Source organism: Euprymna scolopes, chromosome 13 (genome assembly GCF_053919585.1).
Source record: "Euprymna scolopes isolate OS-2025 chromosome 13, ASM5391958v1, whole genome shotgun sequence".
In the NCBI taxonomy this organism is placed as follows: Eukaryota; Metazoa; Mollusca; class Cephalopoda; order Sepiida; family Sepiolidae; genus Euprymna; species Euprymna scolopes.
The window spans coordinates 37588832-37614706 of record NC_136494.1 but is presented as its reverse complement, the minus strand read 5'-3'; the positions used below and the strand labels follow the sequence as shown (position 1 = coordinate 37614706).

Genomic DNA, 25875 nt, shown 5'->3' with positions numbered 1-25875 from the left:
GTGTGCCAAGTTCGAATCTAGTTGAATCAACAGAAACACTTTCATCAAAACCACACTTGACCTTGTGTCTAACGTCCTGGAAAGCAGGTTAATAAAATAAGTTCTTGAAGTTATACGTTTCTCATTTTCATAGATTTAAGGCGTATCAGATATAGCCGCTAATTTTGATTACTCCTGTGTACAAAAAAAAACTCCAATTCATTTCTATCATAAAAAATGTCTTCTCATTTTACCGCTTGAAACTACGAAAAAAAGCTCTTAAAGTAGTTTTCCATTTTGCATCGTTTTTACCATTATTTTGCCATCCAGATATATCAATTTATATATCATTATTTTTTTTTAAATATTTATACATATATAGCTGACACATATATGCATATAATATCATTATTGTTATTATTTAGATAAAAAAACATTTTTCTGGCATTTTTATTCAAAAGTTAAAAATGTTATCTTTAAAGAAAATATCTTATTTTAAATTTATACACACATATATATATATATACATCTTCAGTTGTGAAGATTATTTTTATCTTTTCTAAATAGCGGTTTTTTTTTCATTTTCAATTAAAATTTATTCTTCAGTCTAATATATTGTATACCAATATCACCGCGGAGGGGCAGGCCCTATATCCACCATAAAATGTGTGAATAATGGGTCATAATGTGTGAAAACAAGTCTGTATTGTACGCTGTTTAAACCATCATATTTTAGCCGCTTGCGTCCAGTTTGTAAAAGTCTTGACCTGTAAAATATGAAAGAAAAATAGATTTAGTATAATGCTAAATATTTTTATCAATGCTGAAATTAAAAGAACAAAAAAAATTGTTGATACAAATAATGACAGGAACAAGTGAAGCATGCATGGTCCCTCGTGAGTGCACAATGAACGAGGCATAAAAAATGACAAAGTTCAGCATTTGCCCTCTCCCATTTAGCTCCAAAAGTTTCCAGGGGACGTCAAATCCTGGTGAAAACGAACAAACGGTGCAGTTTTAGGCCTTAACATATGTAAATTTGAGTTCTGCACCATGCAAAAAAAAAAAAGAGATGACCAAGTCCATCATTTGCCCCACCCTCTCCATTTAGCCCCAAACGTCTCCAAGGCCTTAACATATTTAAATTTGAGTTCAGCACCATGCAAAATTGCTAAATAGACATACACAGAAAATTTTGGACAAATATGGTAAACTAGTCCCAAAAATGGAGTGTTTTTATTAGTCCTAAAAGAGTCCCTGGGGCACAGTAAAGAGTTATCGCCAAGTATAGACAAACAAAATTATATAGAAATCAGTTAGTTACAATTTTTCAGAAAGTTTTATAAAAATCCAAAGCATCATTTTTTTTTTAATAAACACGAAAGTGTCAATCTTAACCATTTTAACCCAAAAGGTACACTTGGGGGGGGGGGCAACCGGAGTTTTTACTGATATGTTTAATGTTTGCGCAAAATTTCAATAACTTCCAAGGCATAGTTATTGAGAAAAGTGCGGACGAACAGAGGAACGGATAAAGGTGAATTTACAGGTCCACCCTCCTTTTGTTGGGGAACTAAAAATCTTTTCGTGTAGAATAGAATTTATTAGATCAATTATACTTGAGGCACCCTAAATCAGAAATGACCAAACTGACACAAAATTAACAAAATTCCAATATCAGTGTGGCACAATAATAAATAGTTTCTTTTGGAGGAGACCTAGAGCTTCCCACATTTAAAAGCCTTATGCCTGACCTTCCTTGTGCTCTAATGAAAACGAGTATGATTTAAAAAGTATTATCAAAACACTGGCGATTCCAGAGCATGCTGTCAAAGGGTGAAGATTGCTTAAAGATAGAAGACAGTAAACCCAGTGAAATAATCACCTTATATTTGCGAAATAAATGCAAAAATAAAAGAAAACATTTTTATAAAAACATGTGTTGTAAACTTATTTCATACAAACTAAATATCCCAACCCAGATAATTAATACTTAGAAGAGAATTAATGACTTCAGGAAAAGAACTGTCAAGCAGATGTAACAGATGTCATATAAATATTTTGATCTACAGGGAATTTGCTTTTCGGTTTATCTTTTCTAACACCTGTATGTGTCCAGGACGTAATAGCCATTTAAGGAACGTCCCCACGATATGAGCACACCAATCCAGTCTCCCTAGTAAATGATTTTATTTTTTTGTAGTTGAATTATCAACAAAACACCTGCTGTTGCAGATTTTTTTTACAAAAATTAAATTTAAATTGGTTTATTTTTTTAATTGAATTATTTTTATATATTTAGAACTTGGTAGTCTCTAAGTTTTATAAAACAAAACGTTTTGTTAAAAAATCTGCATATTATTTTATTTATAATCCACGGGAGTAGCATGGTCTTGTTCCTCAGCCATGACTGGGTAGAAGTCCTAAGTAATTAGCAATTGCATTTTTTAATGTTGCCCGCCCTGAGAATTAAACCTTCAACCTCCAACCTCCAGAAGAGTGAATCTTACAACTGAACAGTAGTCCAAATAATATGAAAAAGAAAACTCTTTGAACACTTGCGTTCATTTTGGTTCATTTCGGCAGTTGTAATCTTTGGCCTTCTTCGGTTGTCATAGTTGGCAACTTCGAACTAAACTTTCAATTTAATCTCAGTCATGGCATGTTTGCCCTTGGCACCGAAACCAACAGTCGACCATTTCTGAAATGAGATTTCCTTGTTGATTGCAATATGCTGCTGGTCCTGTGCAGTTCTAAGAGATCCATCCTCCCAGGCTTTGCCCTCTCTCGTATATAAATTTTGATTTTTCTCTTAGATTTGAATCAATTTAATGTTACAAACAAGACATACATGATGCATACATTACTATAATGGATATTCGGTGTCTGTATACTCGTAACTAAAATGCATATATATAAAAATTATTAGAAACATGTGATTAGGGATTCTCCCATTCACCTGGGATTAAATATTTGGATTAGGAAAAAGTGAGTTTGCAAAGCCAGTTAAAAATAATAAAAATAAAATTACAAAATCCAAAATTAGTTATCACTCTCTTACTATGTCTTAAATAGTATAATAGCTATTAGTGATATTCCCTTTTTTTTTATAATAGACGATTCCAGTAGTTTTATTTTTTCTGTATAACTTCTGATAAACAGAGTGAGAGAATAACGAAAGCGAGAGTGATAGACAATCTATAGAATAGGAACTATTGGTCAAATAAAATTAAGTTTGAAAGGGAGAAAGTGATGGATCTAAAATTATTTTTCTTTCTTACTATTTCTTCTCATCTCTCTTTTTCTATTTTGTCTATTTTTCTTTTATCTCTCTAGCTATGAGCTTAAATATTAGTAGTAATATCTCCTATTTTTCACAATGGACCATTCCCATCTTTTTATTCTATCTTTTATTTATTTTCTTCGTTTTAGTAAATAAAGAAAGCGCGCTCGCTCGCTCGCGCGCGCGCGCGCGCGCGAGAGAGAGAGAGAACAAAAGTGAGTGTCAAATCACATACAGTGAGAAAGGGTGAAAGTGATAGATGATAAGTGATATGTAACTTGATGAAAGGACTAAATTATAACTAATTAGAACAATTAAAATCGATTTTTCTTCTTCTTTTTAAACATAACTCAATCCCGAAATTGAGGGTTATTTTAGCATCTATTTTGTGTGATTAGAATATATAGGGCAAAATTCTTTAGAAAACACACCTTGATTTACTTGTTTTTCGCACAACAATAGATAAACTAAACGATCGTTTATCTTTTTTCATTTTTATATTCATAGTAATCGAAAATATAGTCAACAATTCTTTCACCAAATTGTCTTGATTGATTGTATTATTCCACAAAAAATCAATCTTGTTACGCTGGCCTTATCTTTAGCAATTAGATCATCATCCGGGTTCTTTTCATTATCTCGTGAACAAATAAACATGGCCAAAGACAGTAAACTGCATTCACAATAAAAGAGAAGATTACAAACCAACATTAACAATTGACAGGCAAATCGGCTTTGATTCCTGGTCGCAACTTTAACAAATACCAATACTAACACAACTTAATAGTAGTCAATTTTGCAAATAATAGATTTCTAAATAGTTGCATCAAAAGGGTCTATTTAGAAGTTTCTTCTTTAGAAGAGAATTGAAACCGAAAACAAGTCTGATTGGCTGATAAATTATATTCAGCCATTTTGTTTAGTGATGATGTATCTCATATTATAAATGAATGAAGGAATAAAAGAGTTATTGCTTTCCGTCTCTTAATTAAAATACAACATTCTATCAATAATGTGCAGAATTGAAGAGCAATGAAGCCTAACCAATGACGTCCAATTCTTTATCATCTAAGCTTTCCTCGGGCCCCCAAGATCAACAAAGATTGAAGCATTCCTGCAATGATCTGGTCCCTGTTGGTTTTGCCGTGGGAGTAAAGTTCTGTGCAGTTCTAGGAGGTCCACTCTCCCAGACTTTGCCTTCTCTCCTTGAGAAAGGGTTAGTTTATTGTTAATCGCCTGAGGTGCCCTTACCGGGGAACGCCGAAAGGACTTCCCGTTAACTTTTTGCAGCCCCCCCCCCCCACTCTCAGGGGTGCTGGCTTCTCAATCCCACTTTCTGACCCCGGTGTTTAAGTTCTTGCAGTGGGAGATAACTAAGCTAATGAATTAGTGAAATGAAAGAAACAATGTCATTTTGAACAGAATTTTATTCAGTTAATTTTAATATTTTAATCACAGAAGGAAGCAACGTTGAACATGGTCAGTACTAAATGGGTGACTATTTGGGAATAACAGATGTTAAGTTATCTCCTTTTATATTAAGATAAAAACATGTTCTTTGTATTAAGTTCTTAGAGTAATCTTCCTTGATTGTTATTGTGGATTAATGACTGGAAAATTTTCAAAGTGTAGCATCTGTTCTGATACTATGCTTTATCTATTTTGTCCTCAGTCTAGTCTATTTCTAGACAAACAATTTTGGTGCTTATGCACTTATGTTACCATGCTATATTTTTAAAATAATATTTGCAAGATAAATTCAAGTTTTAGGATATCTTTTTTTTATTTAATTCCCGAGGGTTGTTTGTTCTCATTCCGTCTGCAATTACTAGAGAGATGTATTAATTTATTTTATTCTTCGTTAATATCGCATATACTAATAATTCTATTATATTATAATTAGGTAAAAGTGCAGAATAGTTACAAAAGACTCTCCCTTCGAGTTAAACAGTTAAGAATAGCTTTCTAAATAATAACGTTATTTCAACACGGTAACAGTACCGCATAAGTACCACAATTTTTTATTTTTGTTTCAATCCAAAGTGCCCATTTTTGAGGAGCTGGATTTTCCCTATATTAAAAACCAACCTTATGCTTAATACCTCCCTTCTTTCTGTTTATGCAAGATTTTTATTTCTCTTAGCTGATTTTTTTTTTTAAGTTCCATTTCTTTTTGTAGCAAGAAACCAATCAATATATCAGTCTATGAAGCAACTCAGGTTTCTGATGTTTCAAAAGGTTTTTATGAAAAAAGAATAACATGTATTTGATAGCATATTAAATGCACTTCCATCGATTATGGCCGTTTGCCAGATATTGTTGGTCCTCGCGATGATATCAAATCACAGATTACCTGGCTCAAAACTCAAGAGTTGTTCAACTTTTGAACAAGTAGCAAGGAATTATATTTCAGAATTTTTGAGATGAGGATTGATATTTTTTATATTTGGACTACTCTTCTCATCTTGACCGTTATATTTACAACTTTTCAGACGATTTAATTTCCTACCTTCTTTCGGTGCGTCTTTTAGAACGTGGTAGTCTTTACATTGAATTTGTAACCTGTAAGGAATTTTGAACATTTTTATTTATTTATTTTTATGGAAATCGTTCCAGTCAAGCCATCTGATTTAAGGCACTAAAAAAATACCACTTCAAGGTCAAAAACTATCCAATGATAAGTGTTGTATGCATAGATTCTGACGCAACAAACAACAATTTTTCCCCTTTGTCAGAAATAGCGTTCATTGAATGTGAGATATTAAAGGACAAAAACATCTTCAGGTGCATCTTTATAAATTTGTGAATCTGTACCAAACATGGCAACCTATATAAAATTTTAAACTGAACACTTTATTTAATTCCCGAGGGTTGTTTGTTCTCATTCCGTCTGATTGCTAGAGAGATGTATTAATTTATTTTATTCTTCGTTAATATCGCATATACTAATAATTCTATTATATTATAATTTCCTTCCTTGGAAATCCCATTAATCCCATACTAATAATTCTATTTCTATTATAATTTTCTTCCTTGGACCACTTATCTTTGAAATTCTTTTCCTGCGCCCTGTTTTCGTATTACTACCAACATGCAAAAATTTAAATGTAATGAAAACAAACATCTTGCTAATTTATTTATTGCAGACTATTATCCTCATCTTTTTTTTTTTTTTAGTTGTTATTTCACGACATTTTGGCCAACTATTCCTCTGGCCTTCGTTAGGTGGCAACTGTGACGGGATAGGAACTCCGAATCTCTTAACTGCATACTCAGCAACTATTCAGGAATAGTTGGCTGAAACGTCATGAAAAACAATTAAAAAGAAAAAAGATGAGGATAATAGTCCGTAATAAAACAAATTAATAAATAATACTCATCTCAATAATGAATTCCAATTAAATAATATATATACCATTTTGCTACCTAACACCCTACTCAGATTGCTATAAATCTGACACCTACCACAGTAGCCCTTTAGGCTTTTAGGGAATAGATGGTTTTTAGAAACATGTTGATATGAGTATTGTTCTGTAGAAGTATTAATCATTGTTGTGAATGTAGAAATTATTCGTGAATGTAGAAATTATTTGTGAATGTAGAAATTATTTGTGAATGTAGAAATTATTTGTGAATGTAGAAATTATTTGTGAATGTAGAAATTATTTGCTTCCTCGAGTCTTAAAACAGCAACAAAAAAAATCGATTACCCTCAAAAGATATTGATTGATTTTAATTTTTTCAACTTTTGCTCTTTTTTTTTCCGTACACTTATTTAATTTCCTTATCTTTTAATGACCTAATTTGTGTGTATTAGAATTCAGTAAATGGCCATGACGGAGCCATAAAGTCTCTTGGCGGCAATCTTGTAAGGTCTGAATGGTAAAATGCTACAATAATAAAAGAAAGCCCAGCAGCAGCCTCCCCCCCCTCCCAAAAATAAATAAAAGAGAAAAGAGGAAGCAGTCGGCCATATTTGAAGTAGAGAGTCAAAAGAAAGGAAAAGAAGAAATGAGATTTTTAAAAGGCCAAAATCAGTTTTGGCAACGAATACAAAGGTTGTACGTAACAGGACTAATGGGTTTAGAATGCTTCCAACTGATATAAAGGTAACAGAGATATCAATAACATACAGAAGCAACTTGCTTCTGCTGTAATAAGACTACCCATGGCGTAGGTAGAGAAAGTAATAATGATAATCTATATAATAATACACTATGGCAATTTCGCCTTTGTACGCATGCTATCACCCTCCAGCTATGTTTTAAAAAAGGGATAATTTTTTCACTGCATTGTCATGTAAAAATAAGCTTGCAAAAAGCTGCTGGACAAACTACTTAAAATGTTTAGGAGAAGAAAGAAAGCAAATTTCGCCATCTCATAACATTTTAAAAGAATTCAGGAAGAAATCCTTCACTATTACCCGAATCCTACTTTTCTCAGTATTCTGGTTACTGTAGTTTCGGAATATATCTTTCCCTGAAACACTTTCGAAGTTTTTTAAGTTTTTCCATTTTATGGTCGTCTGGCGTGAACGTAGACCCCACGATATTATTGCGCTGTATTTGGATATCTGTACCACATATGGTGCTATTCTACTCACTAGATTTTGTAAATAAGAGACACAAAAATATACCTGCTTCATAGAGTCTGTGTTTAATGAAAAATGCTGTTATTTTTATGTCAAATTTTGGAAATAAAATATCAAGCACTTGCTACACATGGTTTGAAATGGGTAGTTGACTCCATGATCCATTTCGTCAAAATTCAACAAACTTACACAAAACTTTTACATGAGTTTGAATTTCATCCTGAGGTAATCATTATATCAGCTTGTTAATTCTATCTATCTCATTGTCAAAAAACGTGGTATATCTATCTATCTATCTATCTATCTATCTATCTATCTTCTACTATTATATAAAAAGAACTTTGTGTGTGTGTGTGTGTGTGTGTGTGTGTGTGTGTGTGTGTGTGTGTGTGTGTGTGCGTGCGTGCGTCTGTGTGAGATAGAGAGAGGGAGGAGAGAGTTCCTTATGAACTCGGAAACGGATGGGCCGATTTTTTTAAAAGTTCACACGAAGGAACTTGATGTGTCTGGAAGTGTTCTTATGTAAGTTTTGTATCGGAATGCATTCAATAAGTATCGAAAATCAATAATTGAAAAAAATCCAATTAAAGAAAAAAAGTCCGAATTTGACCAAACACTGACCTAACATCACAACTGCATTTGAGACGTATTATCACAGCGCAAGCAGAAAGGCCCAGACTATAAAATCAACTGGAACTTCTTTTATAAGACAAGAGAGCATTGGAAATGAATTATTTAGAGCACAAATGAACCATGATACTTGACTTTGGAATTTTAAACTCTAAGTGAAACCATTATTTGCAGATAATTTTACAAAATCAACACTAGATTTTCTAGAGTACTATGTAGACTACAATGTATTGTGGACTAAGATACTGCAGGAAGGCGTGAGAAGCTTCCTCCCGGTACACTGAGGGGAGGAGTGTCCCTAGCTAGAGCAGGCAATCAATCGATTTGATTAAAAAATGTGCGATTTCACCGATTTCGATGATAATAAAATATAGGAGGGTTGAACATTTGTTGATACTCATTCATTCCCGGACAACGTCGGGTTTCCCTGTTAGTATTTAATAGACGATTGCGTTGTGCTTTCGCTCGACTAATTAGCTTTCACGTTGGTGGTACAATAAACTTTTGTGGTTTTCAGTTTTATCAGATGAACCATAAATATATGAACATTTCTAATATTATTCTTAGTTTTGCTTTGAATTTATGCCAACTTTCCTTACTATGCATCATAACAGACCTTTGATTTCACGAACATTCGATGCTTTTCATCCGAGAAAATAATTTGTAGTTACATATATAAGTGTGTGTGTATGTGTATATATGTGTGTGTATATGTGTGCATATAGGATGACCCCCAAAAAAACAAAAGCTAAATGGAGGCCATCTAAAACATATGCTGTAGAACGGAGAAAAAAAGGCCAAAGCCCCTCGTGTTTTGATGTGATGTCTTGAATATAATAAACTAGTTATGACCAAAATTTCATTTCATTCAGACAAAACACTAAGAAACGGGGGCTAATTAGAGTTGGGACCCGTTTTTTTGAGTCACTCTGTATATGTGTGTGTATATGTGTGTATATATGTGTGTGTATATTTGTGTATGTATGTGTATGTGTGTATATGTGTGTATATATGTATGTGCATATATATATATGTGTGTATATATGTGTGTGTGTATGTATGTGCATATATATGCATGTGTTTGTATATGCATGTGTGTGTCACATATATATATATATATGTATATATATGCTTACTCTGCCAAGATTGCGAAAGCTTGTACGTGAGAATTGTGATGCTTTAGAGAAAAAAAGCAGGCTTCGCAAAGGTTTAATTGATGGTCTTAACCATGACACATTAAGCTGGAAATGCGACACTTGAGAACAATTGTTTCTGTCAACCAACTTAAGTCACACAAAACTCCTGTTGGTTTGAGAAGATATATGATTGTTCATAGGAATACTCTTCAGCTTTAGAGATGCAGCAATCATATCTATGATGATTGCTGCATCTTTCTAGATGATCGCCGTCACATTGAGTTATCCCCATCTCGCCGTCCATACCATCTCAGATGACTCTGCAGTTTCACTGCAGATTTGCACATCTTGAAGCAGATATGACATACAAATTGAGCAATTTTTACTGAGTTGGTTTCCTCTGGCGGTTGAAGGGTATTCCTATGAACAATCACATGTCTTCAGTAGACTTGCAAACTTTGCTGTATATTAAACAGTAGTTTGGTTCGGACTAATAGGTACAAAGTTGACCTGAACAGGAGTTGCGTGACTTAAATTGGTTGATGTAGCCAGCGTTTGACAGAAGCAATCGTTCATAAGTGTCGCATTTCCAGCTTAGTGTGTCATGGTTAAGACCATCAATTAAAACTGCGATAATTGAAGAGTGGAAGAGCATTTCAATGGCTACATGTGAAGCTCTGGTAAACCACGAGAGTAAAGGCAGTTTTGGATAATGATGGTGGGCACACAAAATATTGAGAGTTGATATGTTGTATATTAATATTGACAACTTTTCGTAAGGGATGTACTGACTTTTGTTGCCAGAGATTTAGTTTTTAATGGCTATATTTTGAGTTATTTTGAGAAAAAAAACAAACAAACTCAGACAGACTACTTTTCATTGTGTCAAAAAATCACGTTTTCAGTGTTGTCCCATGAAGAGATATACTTAAATATTTGAAGAAATGTGAGGGGCGTACTCACTTATATATATATATATATATATATATATATATATATATATATATATATATATATATATATATATATATATAAAACTGAAAAAAAAACAAATGTAAAGTTAACATACTTTACAAATTTATGATATTGAAATATAGCAACAAAAATAATTTATGACAAAAGTTTTTTTAAACCATGACTTTTTAAACAAATAAGTTCTATCATCAAAAAGAAAAAAGATGCAATAAATTATTAAGCATTGGTTAACGTTATTCATTTTAATATATAGTATTTTTATTTATACAAATATTATTAGCGGCATATGATCTGCATTGTTTCTGCATCACGTCTTCAGGCGAAGCGTCTTTCTCGAAACCAAACTAAAGAATATTAATTATTTGTATATATATATATATATATATATATATATATATATATATATATATATATATATATATATAAAGTATTTTCTTTAATTTTACTAAAGAAAAGAAAATGACAAAGGAACAATGTACATGGGAAAGAGATGTAGGTAAAAAAAAAAGGGGGGTGTTATACTTGTGTTGGTCAGTTTTAAATTAGAAATGTGTTTTGAATTCCTATTTTATTATTCTCTTTCGTCTTTTGGCAAAGAGACTTTATTCATTTCGTCTTTATATTTTCATATTACTGAGGATCATTCGCATTGACCGTAACGACACTTAGTGCCAAACATTTGAGACTCCAATTACCTTAGTCTTAACTATATCAAATCAGCAGTCAAACTTCTGCCGAAAACTGGGGCCAACATATGCAGCAAGTAAACACACACATACAGTCCACATCTCGTCTGTTCAAGCTTACATTTATACATACATGAAATATACACCTTCCTACATAAACATGCATATATATATATATATATATATATATATATATATATATATATATATATATATATATATAAACATCTTCTATATACCCAATTTACTCTGTGTGTGATGTTTGTATGCTCCCACAGAAAGAAAGTTTGGAGAATCTACATAAAATTTAAAAGTGTATTTATATGTAAAATTTACTGAGGAAGATAATAGAAGTGTTCTTGAATCTCGAAGTGCACCCCTTAGGGGGTTATGAGATAATAATCTCCTCCAAACTTCAAATATATCTTATTTTGCTTAAATTAAAATCACGTGTACTAGCAAGACCTGTGGAAAGTCCATTGTGGACTCTTTCATGTAATATATTGATGTTGGCTCTCTGTGGATGTTCAGCGTAAATGGAGACGCCCTGATATTATTGTAGTTCTTTTGTTAAAACTGCAAAAGTATTTATCTAAGCAAGCAGGGACGCATGGTGTAGCCCGGTCATAAAGTACGCTTAAATATGATATTTTAATTCATGCAGTTTTCGTATATATTATTATAGAGTCAATTTTCTATCGATTCTTACATACTATAAAGTTGTCATTTCAAAAATAAAAATATATATCTACATGACTTTGGTGCATCAGTTTGAATTGAAACCAAAACCCAAACTTATGAAGAATTCTTAGTAAAATTATTAATTACAAGAAATGGAAGGTCATAACAATTAAATGACAGTCACTTAGAAGAAAAAAGGTATAAGTGTGACACACAAAATGATACACACGCTATCGTATTAATATATAGATAAAACTTTTTGTGGAAGACAATGAAAGTAGAGCTATATATCCATATGCCCCTCTTCCACCTCTTCTCTCATAAAGCTTCAGATACATATATCCGATTTTGAAAGGAACAGTTCTCATCTTGAGGAAGAACCCCTCTTCAACAAACTTCTGGAACTGACCTTGACCTGAAATAGAATATTTACATCAGATCCATTGCCAAAATCACTTCAAAAAATTGTGAAATCATTCTACCGCTCCAGAAAGTATTTCACTCTTAACACAATTCTTTACCTCTACAAGAGTCAAATACGTCTTAAGATGGAGTACTGTTGCTACACATTGGGTTGAGCTCCAAATAATAGCCTTTCCTGCCTTAACAGGGCATAAAACCATCTTCGAAATCTAGTGGGTGAGAAACTTTCTCACAAAAGAAATATTGCAAATTTGTTTCTGCTCTATCGTTACTTTCATGAGCTCCAATCCATGATACCCCTCCTGTAAAACATTCGCAACAAACACTCATCTAACTACAACAACCAGCTACAACTTTCCATATCTGTGCCTAAAACTAAACAAAAATTCCATGAGCAGAGTTTCTTTTCTAGAACTGGAACACAATACTGTGTGGTTGTTTACCGGCTAATTATAACATAATTATAGCATGATTATCTTCATATCTAATGTGAATAAGTTCCTATTGAACCATCCTTTTAAATAATCAAACTCTACCAAAGTTCTACCAATTGTTGTCTCATCATCTACCTAACACTTAACTCTTATCCTCGAGTGACCTTCGGGCCTTGATAAGTGGTGATTCCTAAATAAAAAAACACAAAGCATTTGAAAGGTAACAGAGAATTTAATGGAACATTTAAATATTTATGTATCTCATATAGAGATGAAATATAAACCACATGAAACAACCTTTGATTTCTGATTGGTTGGTTGCTTGCTTTTATTTTATGGCATATCAACCCTTTTCAGGTTATTTAATGCCGAATACAGTGATTTTGAAGAACAATTTTTTCATAGAGTATATTTGTATTTTTTTTTTTAAGTCGGTTTCTATTTAACCCATAGTTGGGACCTTAACAGGTACTACCAGTCCTGGTCAGAGTGGACCTGAGAGCAATGGCAATTAAAGGGTGGCTTCACACTCCCCAAAGCCCGCAAGCTGGGGCTTCACCATCGGATATAGTTTAAGGTCATATCCAGAACCGTTTTGATTTCTGAGAATTTTGAAATAAAATTAAACAATATATATATATATATATATATATATATATATATATATATATATATATATATATATATATAATTATTTTTTTACTATAATAATTAAATACCTACAGACACTAGTGTCTCATCCTTTCGGGAATCTTCAGTGCAGGGTATCACGATTAACACCAGTCGACAGATTCGAACTAGGGTGGAACGATTAAAGTATCGCCCTAAAGAAAAACAACACTACAGCTTTATCTTAAAACTTAAAAAAAAAAAAAAAAGAATCAATTCAAGTAACTGATCAATTTGGAGGGAAAAATTAATGCTCTTCATTTCTTCACTAACTCAACATTTGAGACTTAGTTTTAAATTATAAATTGGCTCATCCATTTAATCAAGTTGAGAATAACGAAAAATCCCTGTTGCGAACTGCTTCAGTTAGTGAAGACTATGAAGAAGGAAGGCATGAGAAACGTGAGTTTTTTATACATAAAAAACACTCATATCCCTACATGGCTTCAGTTGAAATAACCCGTTCTCATTTTGAAGAAGCACTCTGCTTTGACAAATTTCTAAGACTGACCTACATCGGATCCATTGCCAAAATTACTTGAAAATTGTGGAATCGTTTTTCAGTTAGTGAAGACTAAAAGAAGGAAAGTATGAGAAATGTGGAGAGTTTTTAATATATTATAGTTTTTTTTTTATATATAAGTTGTTTGGTTTAACAGCTCCTCCTCAGATGTGGCAACAGTACTCCATCTTAGACCGTATTTGCCTCTTATATAGGTTGAGGATTGCATCAGGAGTGAGATAGCTTCCAATGATAATACTTTATTTATCAATAGATATCTTTTATTTAGCAATTAAAAAATAATTTACAATTGTTTTATTACAAATTAAAATGAAATACATACGAGTTGATATGCAAAGGATGAAGATTTCAGAGGTTACTAGTCTCTCTCTACTCTATCATCAGCGAGAACTAGTTTTACTACGAGAACAAATAAAATCCTTATTTCTTCGTCCAAATGCTTAGCAAAAATAGTGCAAGGTGTTTGGAAAAAGATGAGAAATGCAACGTGTTGGAATTAGAAAAATAAATCCAGATGCAACCCCGTCGCCTTCGAAACAGAAAAGAATAAATTATGGACCACAAATAGAATCTCTGTTGAACACCTTTCATGAAAATAACGATGAGACAGACTTGTAACATCTTTTCTGTAAGAAACAGGAAGTAGAGATGAGAAAAATTCCTCATCCACTAGATTTCAAAGCTGGTTTTGTACTTTATCAATGCAAGAAATGGTAATCTTGGCAGCTCCTTCCTAGATATGGCAACAGTACTCCATAGACCGTATTTGCCTCTTGTATAGGTTGAGGATTGCATCAGGAGTGAGATAGCTTCCAACGATAATACTTTATTTATCAATAGATAACTTTTATTTAGCAATTAAAAAATAATTTACAATTGTTTTATTATAAGTTCAAATGAAATTCATATTTTGCATGTCAACTAGAAAAATATGATTTCAGATGTAGCTACTCTCTCTCGACTCGATTGCCATTTTCATGAATTGCAATCTCTGGTTCCATCTTGTAAGACATTCACAGAGAGAACTTGTTTTCTACCAGAACGAATAAAAGTTTTATTTCTTCATCCAAATGCCTAGCAAGAATAGTGTAAGGTGTTTGGAGGAAGATGAGAAATGCAAAGTGTTGGAAGCAAAGAAGTCAATCCAGATGCTACACCCTTCAAAACATAAAAGAATAAATGATGAGCATAATTTGAAAAAAATCAGAGAAAAATGGTGGTTCAGCTGAAGAAACGGTAAATTGTATTCTTTCGAAATATTTAATGTCTGCAAAACTTTTCATTTCTAGTAAAAAAAAAAAAAAAGAATAAATGGAAACCTATTTCCCCCTTTTTTCAAACATCTGCACATGTTTCATATTTAACAGATGGTTATTTTCAAATTCGATAATTGTTGTCTTCAGATGAAATGCTATGCCAGCCATTTGCAAATAACGCGTTCTCAGTTAAATTTCCACACCATATACTTCGCACAAAATGTTAGGCAGTTAGACACAAGGTCAGGTGATGGCTTGCAAAAAAATTTTATGTAGACACAAATGGATTCGAACTTGATACATCCAGGTTGTCAGTAGGTGTTGTTAACCACTTAGCCATCCATAAAAAAACAAACAAAATGCATAAAATGTTATCATCCAACGATTGTTATCAAAATTAATGTCCCTCGTCCTGCTGCAAATACACATATAAAAAAACACAATCTAAGACTGTAAATTATCATTTGCAAGAATTTATTGTCCAACAGGATACTATATATATATATGTATATATTGTCATCCACATACAGTACTGTTTCGTTGTATCACAACTCATCAGTGCAGCTAGACAAACACCTTTCCCCAGCCGTAGATTTAACCTACAACCGTCGCATTGACAGTTGGCGGCTCTCACCATTCGGCTACGAAATTAGTGCCGTAAATATTTCTCATAGAGTGTGTATTAAATTCACACCCTCCCGTCGCACAGTGCTCGAACCATCAGGTTGTTTACAAACAAATTAATAGTGGGCTTCGCTTAATCGCTTTTAAATACGTGTCGGGTGAAAATATATTTACAAAGTGCTCAACCCAAATATTACATGATGGGATGCTGACTTCTCAATGCCACTGTCCAACACTGGTGTCTAAGTTCTTGCACGGTGCTACTGGGCGAATATTTACTATGATAAGATCCTTTTTAGCTAAAAGAAAAAGCCAGATTGTCCTAGATGCCTGTACATAAAAAACATGTCATTAATGCATGTTGAAACCTTTATTATTTCTGATATTCATAAACGATCTCCCTGATGAAATTGTGTCCACGGTGAATATATCTGCCGATGGCATGAAACACTATTTTTGATATATGAGCAAATTAAACACACATATATCCAAGACAGTGTCTTAATTCTTAGAAAATAACCCTTAGCATGTAATGAAATGGGAACGTAAATTGATAGGAACATTTAATGCTACTAAGCCAAGACCCCTTTCCTTTAACAATTATAAGAAATTTTTTCAATTACCAATTCCCATGGCTGCTAGCATCCGACTTGAGAGTCATTTAAACTTTTCGGCCTAACATTCACAGGCAACATGAATTGGAACAAATACGGATCAGACATTGCCAAGGCTGCTGCAAAGAAGGTGGGCTCTTTCTGCTACACTAGAAAACTTCTCACACCTGCCAATATACTTTATCTCTACAAAGTCACCATTCGTTTATGCATGAAGTATGATTGCCACATCTGGAGCATCAACCACTTGTCTCTCCTTATTAGACAAGATTAAAAAACAGAGTTTCCAATCTAATAAATTCTACACTGCCAACCAAGCTGCAACCCCAGACCCATCGCCACAATGTTGCATTCTGTGCTTGTTTTACCTCTATGAATTTGTGGCATTGGTGCCCCTTCGATGTAAATACCCTCACTAATCTTAGAAGCAGCAAAATCCAGCCTCTTCACTGTAGAGGTGCGTCGATCCCGAAAAACTTTCTACTTTATTAGTTTTTGTCCCTTAGATTGTTAGCCTTTAGAATTTCCTCACCGCTTCTCTGACTGTACTGATATGCAGCAATTAAGTTTCTTTTATTCATGTGTCACCACTCATCAAGGCCCAAAAGCCGTTCGAGGATAAGGTTCATGAGGATTGGATGATGGTGGTGATTGGCTACAATTTGATTATTAAAGAGTGTGGTTGAACATGAAAGTATATTCGATGCGAGATTTTAAGCCTCTCCTTTGTTCGTCAAATTTAAAGTTACATGCATAATTATCTTTTTCTTTCTTTTTATTATTATAATCAGTTATTAGTAAGATTAGACATTTCGTTCTTTGCTCATAAAAAGTAAATCTGCTTGCCTGCTAATTATATGCACTATTTTTACTAAGCATTTGGACGAAGAAATAAAGATTTTATTTGTTCTCGTAGTAAAACTAGTTCTCGCTGATGATAGAGTAGAGAGAGACTAGTAACCTCTGAAATCTTCATCCTTTGCATATCAACTCGTATGTATTTCATTTTATATTATAAACATCTACGTTCATAATTATCATATAAATCAACTTGGATCGGCAACGTCAGTCTCAAGTTTTCTAATCAAATTACCAAGTGAGATGCTCTTTTCCTGCTGTGAATGTATGTTCAGTGTTCAACACTAAAAAAAAAAAGTTTCTGAAAATGATTTCCACGTGAATCTGTCTCTATAGGATACACGTCTCGATGAATGATTGGACGGACGAAGTGTCGCTTTGATTAAGAACGGAAACTAGAAAGAAACATTGATGAACACAGAATTTTTTCAAAAAACAAGTAGATTATATGGATTCATTCTAGAAAAGTGATCACACAACGCACGAGCCTACATGTTTTTCAGGTAGATAGGCATAAACAGAGACTAAAGAGAGTCTGGTAAAGGAGACCAACTATAGTTTTATCAGTTTTGTTTGGATTTGAAACCGGCGGTACTAATGTTATTCTGATCTTCTGTAATACATTTATAAATAAATCTTACATTCTTATTTTTTTATTTTCCTTAATAATTTTAACACTCTTCTGGGATTATCTCCCACTAACCACACACACACACACACACACACACAAATTTTCAGAGTCATACTCAAATCCACCTGAAATTTTACATGTCTCAGATAAAAAAAAAAGAATATTTGTAATCAGAATACCTAACAGGAGTTTATTTATTTTCATAAGTAAAACCAGACGTTAGCCCGGGATTATATTTACGTTCGGTTCGGTTTTTCTATTTCCCCTTTTTTAGTTAACTACGCCCGTCCGTATTTCCAATCAGGCGTTGCCTGGCATTATATTTATTTTGTCTCTACTTTTGCTTTTCTGTTTTCTACTTTTTATTATTTTTTTAACTATTCTCCTTTATCTTCACAGTTGTTTCTTTTCTATTTTTGCTATGGATAATAAAGTACTTCCGGTCAAAGACTTCCGGCTAGTTTTACACTAACTTCAATCCTATAATCCCGAGCAAACCGCATCGAATCTCCTCCTCCTCCTCCTCCTCCTTGTTGTTGTTGTTGTTGTTCTCTTTATTGTTGTTAGGTACGGGCAAAAATTAAACTTTTGCATATCAGTGACATATTAGCAATAGGGACGAGTTATCGACCCTTGTTCTTCGGAAGAGAACTGACGTCTAGCGGCCATTATGTGAACCTCAACTATAAACAAGTGTTTACGATAAGGCAAAAATATATAATAAAATAAATAACACAAAAATATGAAAATCGAAAGATTTATTGCATAAAAAATGTATCAAAATATAATTTTATTGCATAAAAAATGTATCAAAATATAATTTTAATGTATTAATATAAATTTATTTTCAATAAGTGATTCATAACTGAAAATAAAATAATAAATATGCTAAAAACACGAAACATTTATAGATTGTTTTTAGAATTATGTTGTTTTTTTTTACGGTAAAGTTGTATACAAATGTAGCAAAATATAATTTTAGTTTGCACGCACTTTTAGAAAAGGAAGAGTTATCGACCCCTGTTCTTTAGCTGACAAGCTGACAAGTGACATTTGTCGGCGGTTCTTGAAACTAAAATACACACATTCGCCTCATGTCACTGTCGTGCAGAAGTGCCGAAAACATAGGGGGGACGTAGTTTTGAAGGCAGGTTTATCTTATTTTTGTTTGTAGTTATCCGACTATTTTTTCATTGAATTTGAAAGATTAAAGACCAAAGTTAATTTCCAAAAGTAAAAAAAATTGTACCCTTGAAAAAAAAAAAAAAGGAAAAAGTTTTCACGGCGACCTAACTAATTAAACTAAATTTTGAAGCTAAATAAATTCATTGTAAAAATCCTTTGAAAGATAAATATTAGTTTTCTGTGTCTATTTCAAAGATAATTAGTAAAGTCCTAAGGTATTGAATTAAATAATAAAAAAACACCTTGTTTGTAAAAAAAAAAAAAAAAAATTAGCTCAACTATCTTCAAAACGCGAGATTCTCACTTCGTTAAACCGAAAGTAAACAAATTCCTCGTCACATGAATTATACGAAGCCCAAAATTTCAGACAATCGAAAGGCTGTCTGAAAATAACGTCTGGTAGTTAAAGGGAAATATGGTTGCTGTTTTTTTTTTCTTCCTTAGCCGTGCCTCCATACATTCCTATCGTGAACGTTTGTATAATTTTTACCATTTTTTAATTTTTTACATTTTTTTTACATTTTTCTATGTTCCGTACAAATATTTTTTGCAATTATAATTCTTTTGTGTGAAATTATTAAATAAACAATGTTTAGTTCAATGATAATATCGGTAGTTCGAGAAATTATTTTTTTTGTGCTTTTTTCGTAATATTTTTAATTGTTGCAATTAACGATGTTTTATTTTTATAAAAATAAGCAAAAATAAATTCATCCATCTTTTTTTTTACTATTGAAAATACAGCTAAGTTCCTGATTTTTGGTGAATTTTTAAGTAAAGGGAGTGGTCAAAATATTTATACATTTTGCGCATCTTGCATTTTGCACGTACATCATCATCATCAAGAAGAAGAAGAAGAAGAAGAAGAAGAAGAAGAAGAAGAAGAAGACACTGTTGTTTTATTGGAAATCATGCTCATTTCAAACTGTTCTCATTATTCCAACGAGCAACGTCTATGAAATAATAATACTTGTCAGTAGAATTCTTTATTCATGTTGATATGCTTATGAAATTCGGCTGGCAATTTTTTGAGAACGCGTTTTATTATTATGCAAGAAAATCATGTTTAAAAATCTATAAGTAAAAAAACAATAAAAGATGTTGTTTTGACCCACGGAAAATGAATAAGTATTTATAAACAAATAAATACTTATTCCGTGAATAAAACAACGTCTTTTATTTTTTCACTTATGGATTTTTTTCACTTATAGATTTTTGCTGCAAAAGAAATCTAAAATAAATTTGAAACGTTGGTTTATAATATTTATTCGATCGTATTGACATGAGGGATTTTCGTTTTATTGTATAGAAATAAATGGAATGAATAAATTGCTAAGCAAAGTGAATTGCTTCTGTATTCGTGTATTAAGTTGACAAGACATGACGTTTAAACCATGTGTGTCCGTAGCTATATATTTGGAACATAATCCAGAAGGTGTTTTGATCCTCGGCTTTTTTTTTTTTCATTTTATTATTTTTATTCCTCGAAACCGAAAGAATTGAAATATCGTCAAAAATTTACATAATGCGCAAGTTTGCCAAAGTTTGCGCATGAATGAGAAAGGGGATAGTTGTGGTGGGGGTCGTATTCAAAAAAGCAACCTGACTGAGGATTGTGAGAAAGAGATATTTTTAACTTTTCTATTTATTTATTCGGGATCCCAGGAAACGTCGTGTAGTCATACTACACTGCGTATCAAATTATTAACGAGTTTACATTTTTTTAAATATTTAAGGAACGCGTGAATAAAAATCCATGAAACTTTGAGAAAGTGCTTACAATACTATTCAGCTACTCCAGCCAGAAAATAAAAGTATTTAAAGCAGTATTAGCGAAACTATGGCAGAAGATAGGAATATCTGTTGATTTCAGTGTGTCAAGTTATTAACGAGGTTGAGAAAAAAAACACAATATACTCATAACTTGTTTATTGAAATAATTTTCAAACATTAAATGAACTAGAAAAAATCCTTAGAACACAATAATTACATAGCAATTTCTACGTTAACATAATTAGTAAGGTATATGCGATCCTTTTTTATGAATGACTCGTAATTAGTAATTAATGATAATAATAATAATAATAATAATAATAACAATAATAATGATAATAATAATAATGACAATAGCTTAAAAATAATAATCATAACAATAATTATAATTTTAATAAATTACTTATAATTATAATGACAATGATATTAATGCTATGAAAATTATATAATAAAACCTAACAGCCAGCCATGGTTTTCTCCAGAATTAGTAAAATGTGTGATTTCGTCAACAATTATTCCTCGCGATATCTCTTGGAGAGCATCCCACAACGCATCCTTGCTTTTAAATTGGCGTCCACTTGCAGAGGTTTGGGTTCAAATTTGGTGAATTCGCAGGCCACTCCATCTTTCGTAGCCCAGAGAACCCTAGTTGTTGCGAATACTCTTTGCTTTTGTTTTCGGCATAAAAATTCTTCTGAACGTCAAACGCATGATTCAAAGTGCTCCTTCAGAAAAGCTATATAAACATTTGACGTCATTTTTACACATTTTGGGACTCTCCATGGCCAACTAAAGTACCTCCGATAATCTAGCCCAAATCATTATCCCACAACCACCTTGCTGGCACCTTAAATGCTGATGACGATGTCGTCCATTTAGAACCCATCCCTTGCTCCAGCCGTCTGGGCCATCAAGAGTGACACACACTTCATCCGTAAACAAAACTTTGGAAAAATCCGTTTTCATGTTGTCCTCTGCCCATTTCAATCGGTTATATATGTGATGTTTTTTGTTTTTTTTGTTTTTTACATAGGCGGCACCACTTATCAAGGCCGATAGGCCACTCAAGGATAAGGGTTAAAGAGTGTAGAGTAGTCAAAAGGACAATATAGTAATCGATAGTAATGGAAGTTCGGTAAATTTGTTAACTTAAGTGGAACGGCTCATCAGAAACTTGTTCACGTTGGACTTGAAGACAACCATATTATAGACAGCCGGAAAGCAGGAAAACGGAAGACAATTCCACAGGCGTGCAGTTCTAAGAAAGAAGCTTTGATCATGGAATCTATGTTTAGGTTTAGGTACAGATAAAGAGTGGGGAAAATTATTGATAATGTTTTCAGCTAGTCTAGTGTTTCTTGTGAAAGTTTGGCGAGGGGGGACCATAGATTGAAGCTCAGTTGAACACTTTCCATGAAAATAACGATAAAGCAGAGACAAACTCGCAACATCTCTTCTGTGAGATAGAGGTTGCAGCGAAGAGAAAAGAAAATCACTCTCTCTCTCTCTCTCTCTCTCTCTCTCTCTCTCACACACACACACACACACACACACACACACACACACGAACCTTGGATTAACCACTAAGGAGGCTGTCCTATCAGCAGGCGCAAAGTACTGGGGCTGCTGTATTGCCATTTGGTGAATGGATTCTGGACCATGCAGTAGTTTCGATGCCATACTAGTGGGTAATTGTTACGGCTTTACCTTATCATGTGCTACAAAAAAAACAAACAAATTCTTCATTACTTTTCTTTCTTTGTTTCCCCTCTCTGTCCTGCTCTAAGCAAATCTGACGACCTAGTCCACAAACTCCAAAATTCCATCATGACAAGTTTCAATAAAAAATACACGATTAAACCCGGATCTGAAACTTCCAACGTAGACCCCCACTACCATGTCTCCTTCTCCAACATCAGGGGTCTACGTTCTAACCTTCCAGAGGTTGAAGCCCAATTACAGGAGACTAAACCAGACCTTTTATTTTTAAGCGAAACTGGAATTGGACAGACTATTTCCCTAAATGAGTTTGTAATTAAAGGATACTCTAATTTAACTTCCAAATCTGACCCCCAAAATCGCCATGGGCATGGAATATGTGCCTATATAAAAGATGGCTTTTCATGTGGTAGGGACATCTCCAGAGAAGATCCTAACTTACCCTATGTGTGCTTCCGAGTAGCACTAGCTCACACTACGGCATTTATATTTACTCTCTATCGCCCCCACAACAGCGGAGTTACTATCTTTCAAAGCATATCTGAGAAAATTGACCAAGTTCTATCAGCATATCCTTCAGCTAACATTCACGTATGTGGAGACTTCAATGTTCACAATGTGGAATGGTTGACCCACTCAAACAAGACCGATGATGAGGGGAGGTTCTATCATGATTTCTCCATTGCTCATGAACCCACCCGTGTGCTTGACACTGACGGCCAGTATGCAAGTCTCCTAGACCTTTTTCTCACAACTTGCCCTGAACTATGTTCAGTTTCCGTTCTGTCTCCTCTTGGATCTTCCGACCACTCAGTTGTATCAATTAAGATAAAAATGAAATGTAATAAGTCCTCAGACGTATTTCTCCATCGTACAGTATATCGATACACTATGGCTGACTGGGATAGTTTCCGTACATTTATATCGGATCTTCCTCTGCGTTCCATGTTTAAAAAGGAGGTGGCGTCTATAGTATCAGACCTGACAGAATGGTTAATTGTAGGTATAGACAATTTCATACCCTCGAAAAAGTTCCAGCAAAAACCTAACAGCCAGCCATGGTTTTCTCCAGAATGTGCTGCTGCTATTGCGCACAGAAATCACTTTTTCCACTGCTTCCAACGTAATAGATGTATGGAAATTAAAGCTGCTTTTAGACTGCCAGCAACCACTGTAAGAAAGTAATAAAGAACGCAAGAGAGTTGTATGCTCAGTCCGTAAAGTCCAAAGTAGCTGAGCAGCGGCTTGGTTCCCACCAGTTTTGGCAAATTGCAAACAGAATCCTGAACAGAAGCGTGTGCTCTATCCCAACTATCATCAATGGACCTGAGTTAATCTCGTCAGCATCAGACAAAGCCAAACTCTTTGCCAAGTACTTTGCAGCTAATTCTCCCCTTTGCGACCAAGGCTGCCAACCCCCAATATTTCCTCCTGTATCAGAAAACACACTATGTGATATACAAATATCTGTATGTGATGTTGCCAAGCTAATCAAAAAACTTGATTCCAGTAAAGCAACCGGCCCTGACGGTATTCCAATTATAGTACTCAAAAAACTTCAACCAGAACTAGCACCCATACTTACAAAACTGTTTAAACGTTGTCTTAAGGAAAATTGCTTCCCATCATCCTGGAAAATCTCATCAGTATGCCCTGTATTTAAGAATTCAGGTGATCGTTCATCCCCCTCTCAGTACAGGCCAATAAGTCTCCTGTGCGTCATGAGTAAGTTGCTAGAATCTGTGTTAAATACAGAAGTAATCAACCATCTCAGCAAAAATAACCTTCTTAGTGACACACAATATGGTTTCCGTTCTGCTAGATCTACAGAAGATGTGCTTACAGTTATATCTCATAGGATTAGCGAATCTCTCGACAGGGACAACCTTTCTAGGGCAATTGCTCTTGACATATCAAAGGCCTTTGATAGGGTATGGCATAAAGGTTTACTTCACAAGATCTCCAGCTATGGTATAACTGGAAATGTCTTCTCAATTATTAAATCATTTATCTCTGATAGTTTCATAAGAGTAGTAGTTGATGGGCAAAAATCAGAAGCTCACAGTATAAATGCTGGAGTCCCTCAGGGGTCCATCCTGGGCCCAACTCTTTTCCTGATCTACATTAATGATCTTCCAAATCACATCCTTACATCATTCATAGACATTTTTGCTGACGACACTACCATCTATGGTAGCACATCTAAGACAGTAAACAACCAAGTTCTCTCCGATTCTCTCTCCTCTGATCTTGATCACGTTGTACAATGGCGAAAGGAGTGGCTGGTTACTTTTAATGCATTTAAAACCAAGCTTCTATCTTTACATCATCAACGTTCTGATCCCCATCTGGCATCAATTAAAATGAATGGCTCTCGTTTTGGGGAGGCATCAAGTTTTGACAGGCTTCTGGGCTTGACCTTTACTCCTGATCTTAAATGGAATACGTACATCAAATCTGTTGCCAAGGACGATGGAAAATGGTCGGATCCTTCTATCGATCCAGTAGATATCTCACTGCTGATGCAATTCTCTATCTATATAAGAGCCAGATACGTCCAAGGATGGAATACTGTTGCCACATATGGACAGGAGCTGCTAGAAAAGACCTGTCCTGCCTTGATAGGGTTCAAAATAGACTTCGTGGCCTGGTGGGAGATGTTGCTTTAATGAAAACTTTTTTACAGGCTTAACAGACTTTGCACTTCTTTCAGAAGGTGACACCGAGTACTTTTTGAGACATTCTTCAATCCAGCTTGGTCAAAGTCTTCTTGACTTGTCTGCCCAGGATTCTTAATAACTTCACGTGTAATTTGGAGTCGAGAACGGCGTGAAACATCTCTAGATTTACCTTTATTAGCTCCCTTACGTACCTTTGTAGGGTCAATGACAAAGTTTTTCACAGTTTGATGGTACCTGCCTATCATTTTCGATATTTCAAGGGTAGTTTTACCTTTTGCTAGCTGTTCTGTAATAGTACTCTTTTAAGAACTACTCAAACCACATTTACGACCCATTTTATTGACGAAACAAACTGCCATGTTAATAATTTGATACACCTCAAATACCGTGGATTCAGCAATTACGATGACAAGTTGTTTACATTGCGCGGAACAGTACGAAAATTTCATAGTACGCGCAGCTCAGCATTACCAACGTTTTCAAAGCTTTTGATACGAAACTACCGGTAAGTTTCTGAAACTGGA

At 33.9% G+C, this 25875-nt stretch overlaps 1 protein-coding gene across 1 annotated transcript in view; it reads right to left on the bottom strand.

Annotated features, from left to right (window-relative positions):
- Positions 1 to 549: 549 nt before the first annotated feature.
- LOC145291975 (beta1,4-N-acetylgalactosaminyltransferase A-like) overlaps positions 550 to 25875 on the bottom strand; it is a 683020-nt gene continuing 657694 nt past the window's right edge. Inside the window, exon 4 of the mRNA XM_080137917.1 lies at positions 550 to 746. Coding sequence (XP_079994043.1) covers positions 608 to 746 — 139 coding nt within the window. The 3' untranslated portion in view covers positions 550 to 607. The remainder of the gene's footprint in view (positions 747 to 25875) is intronic.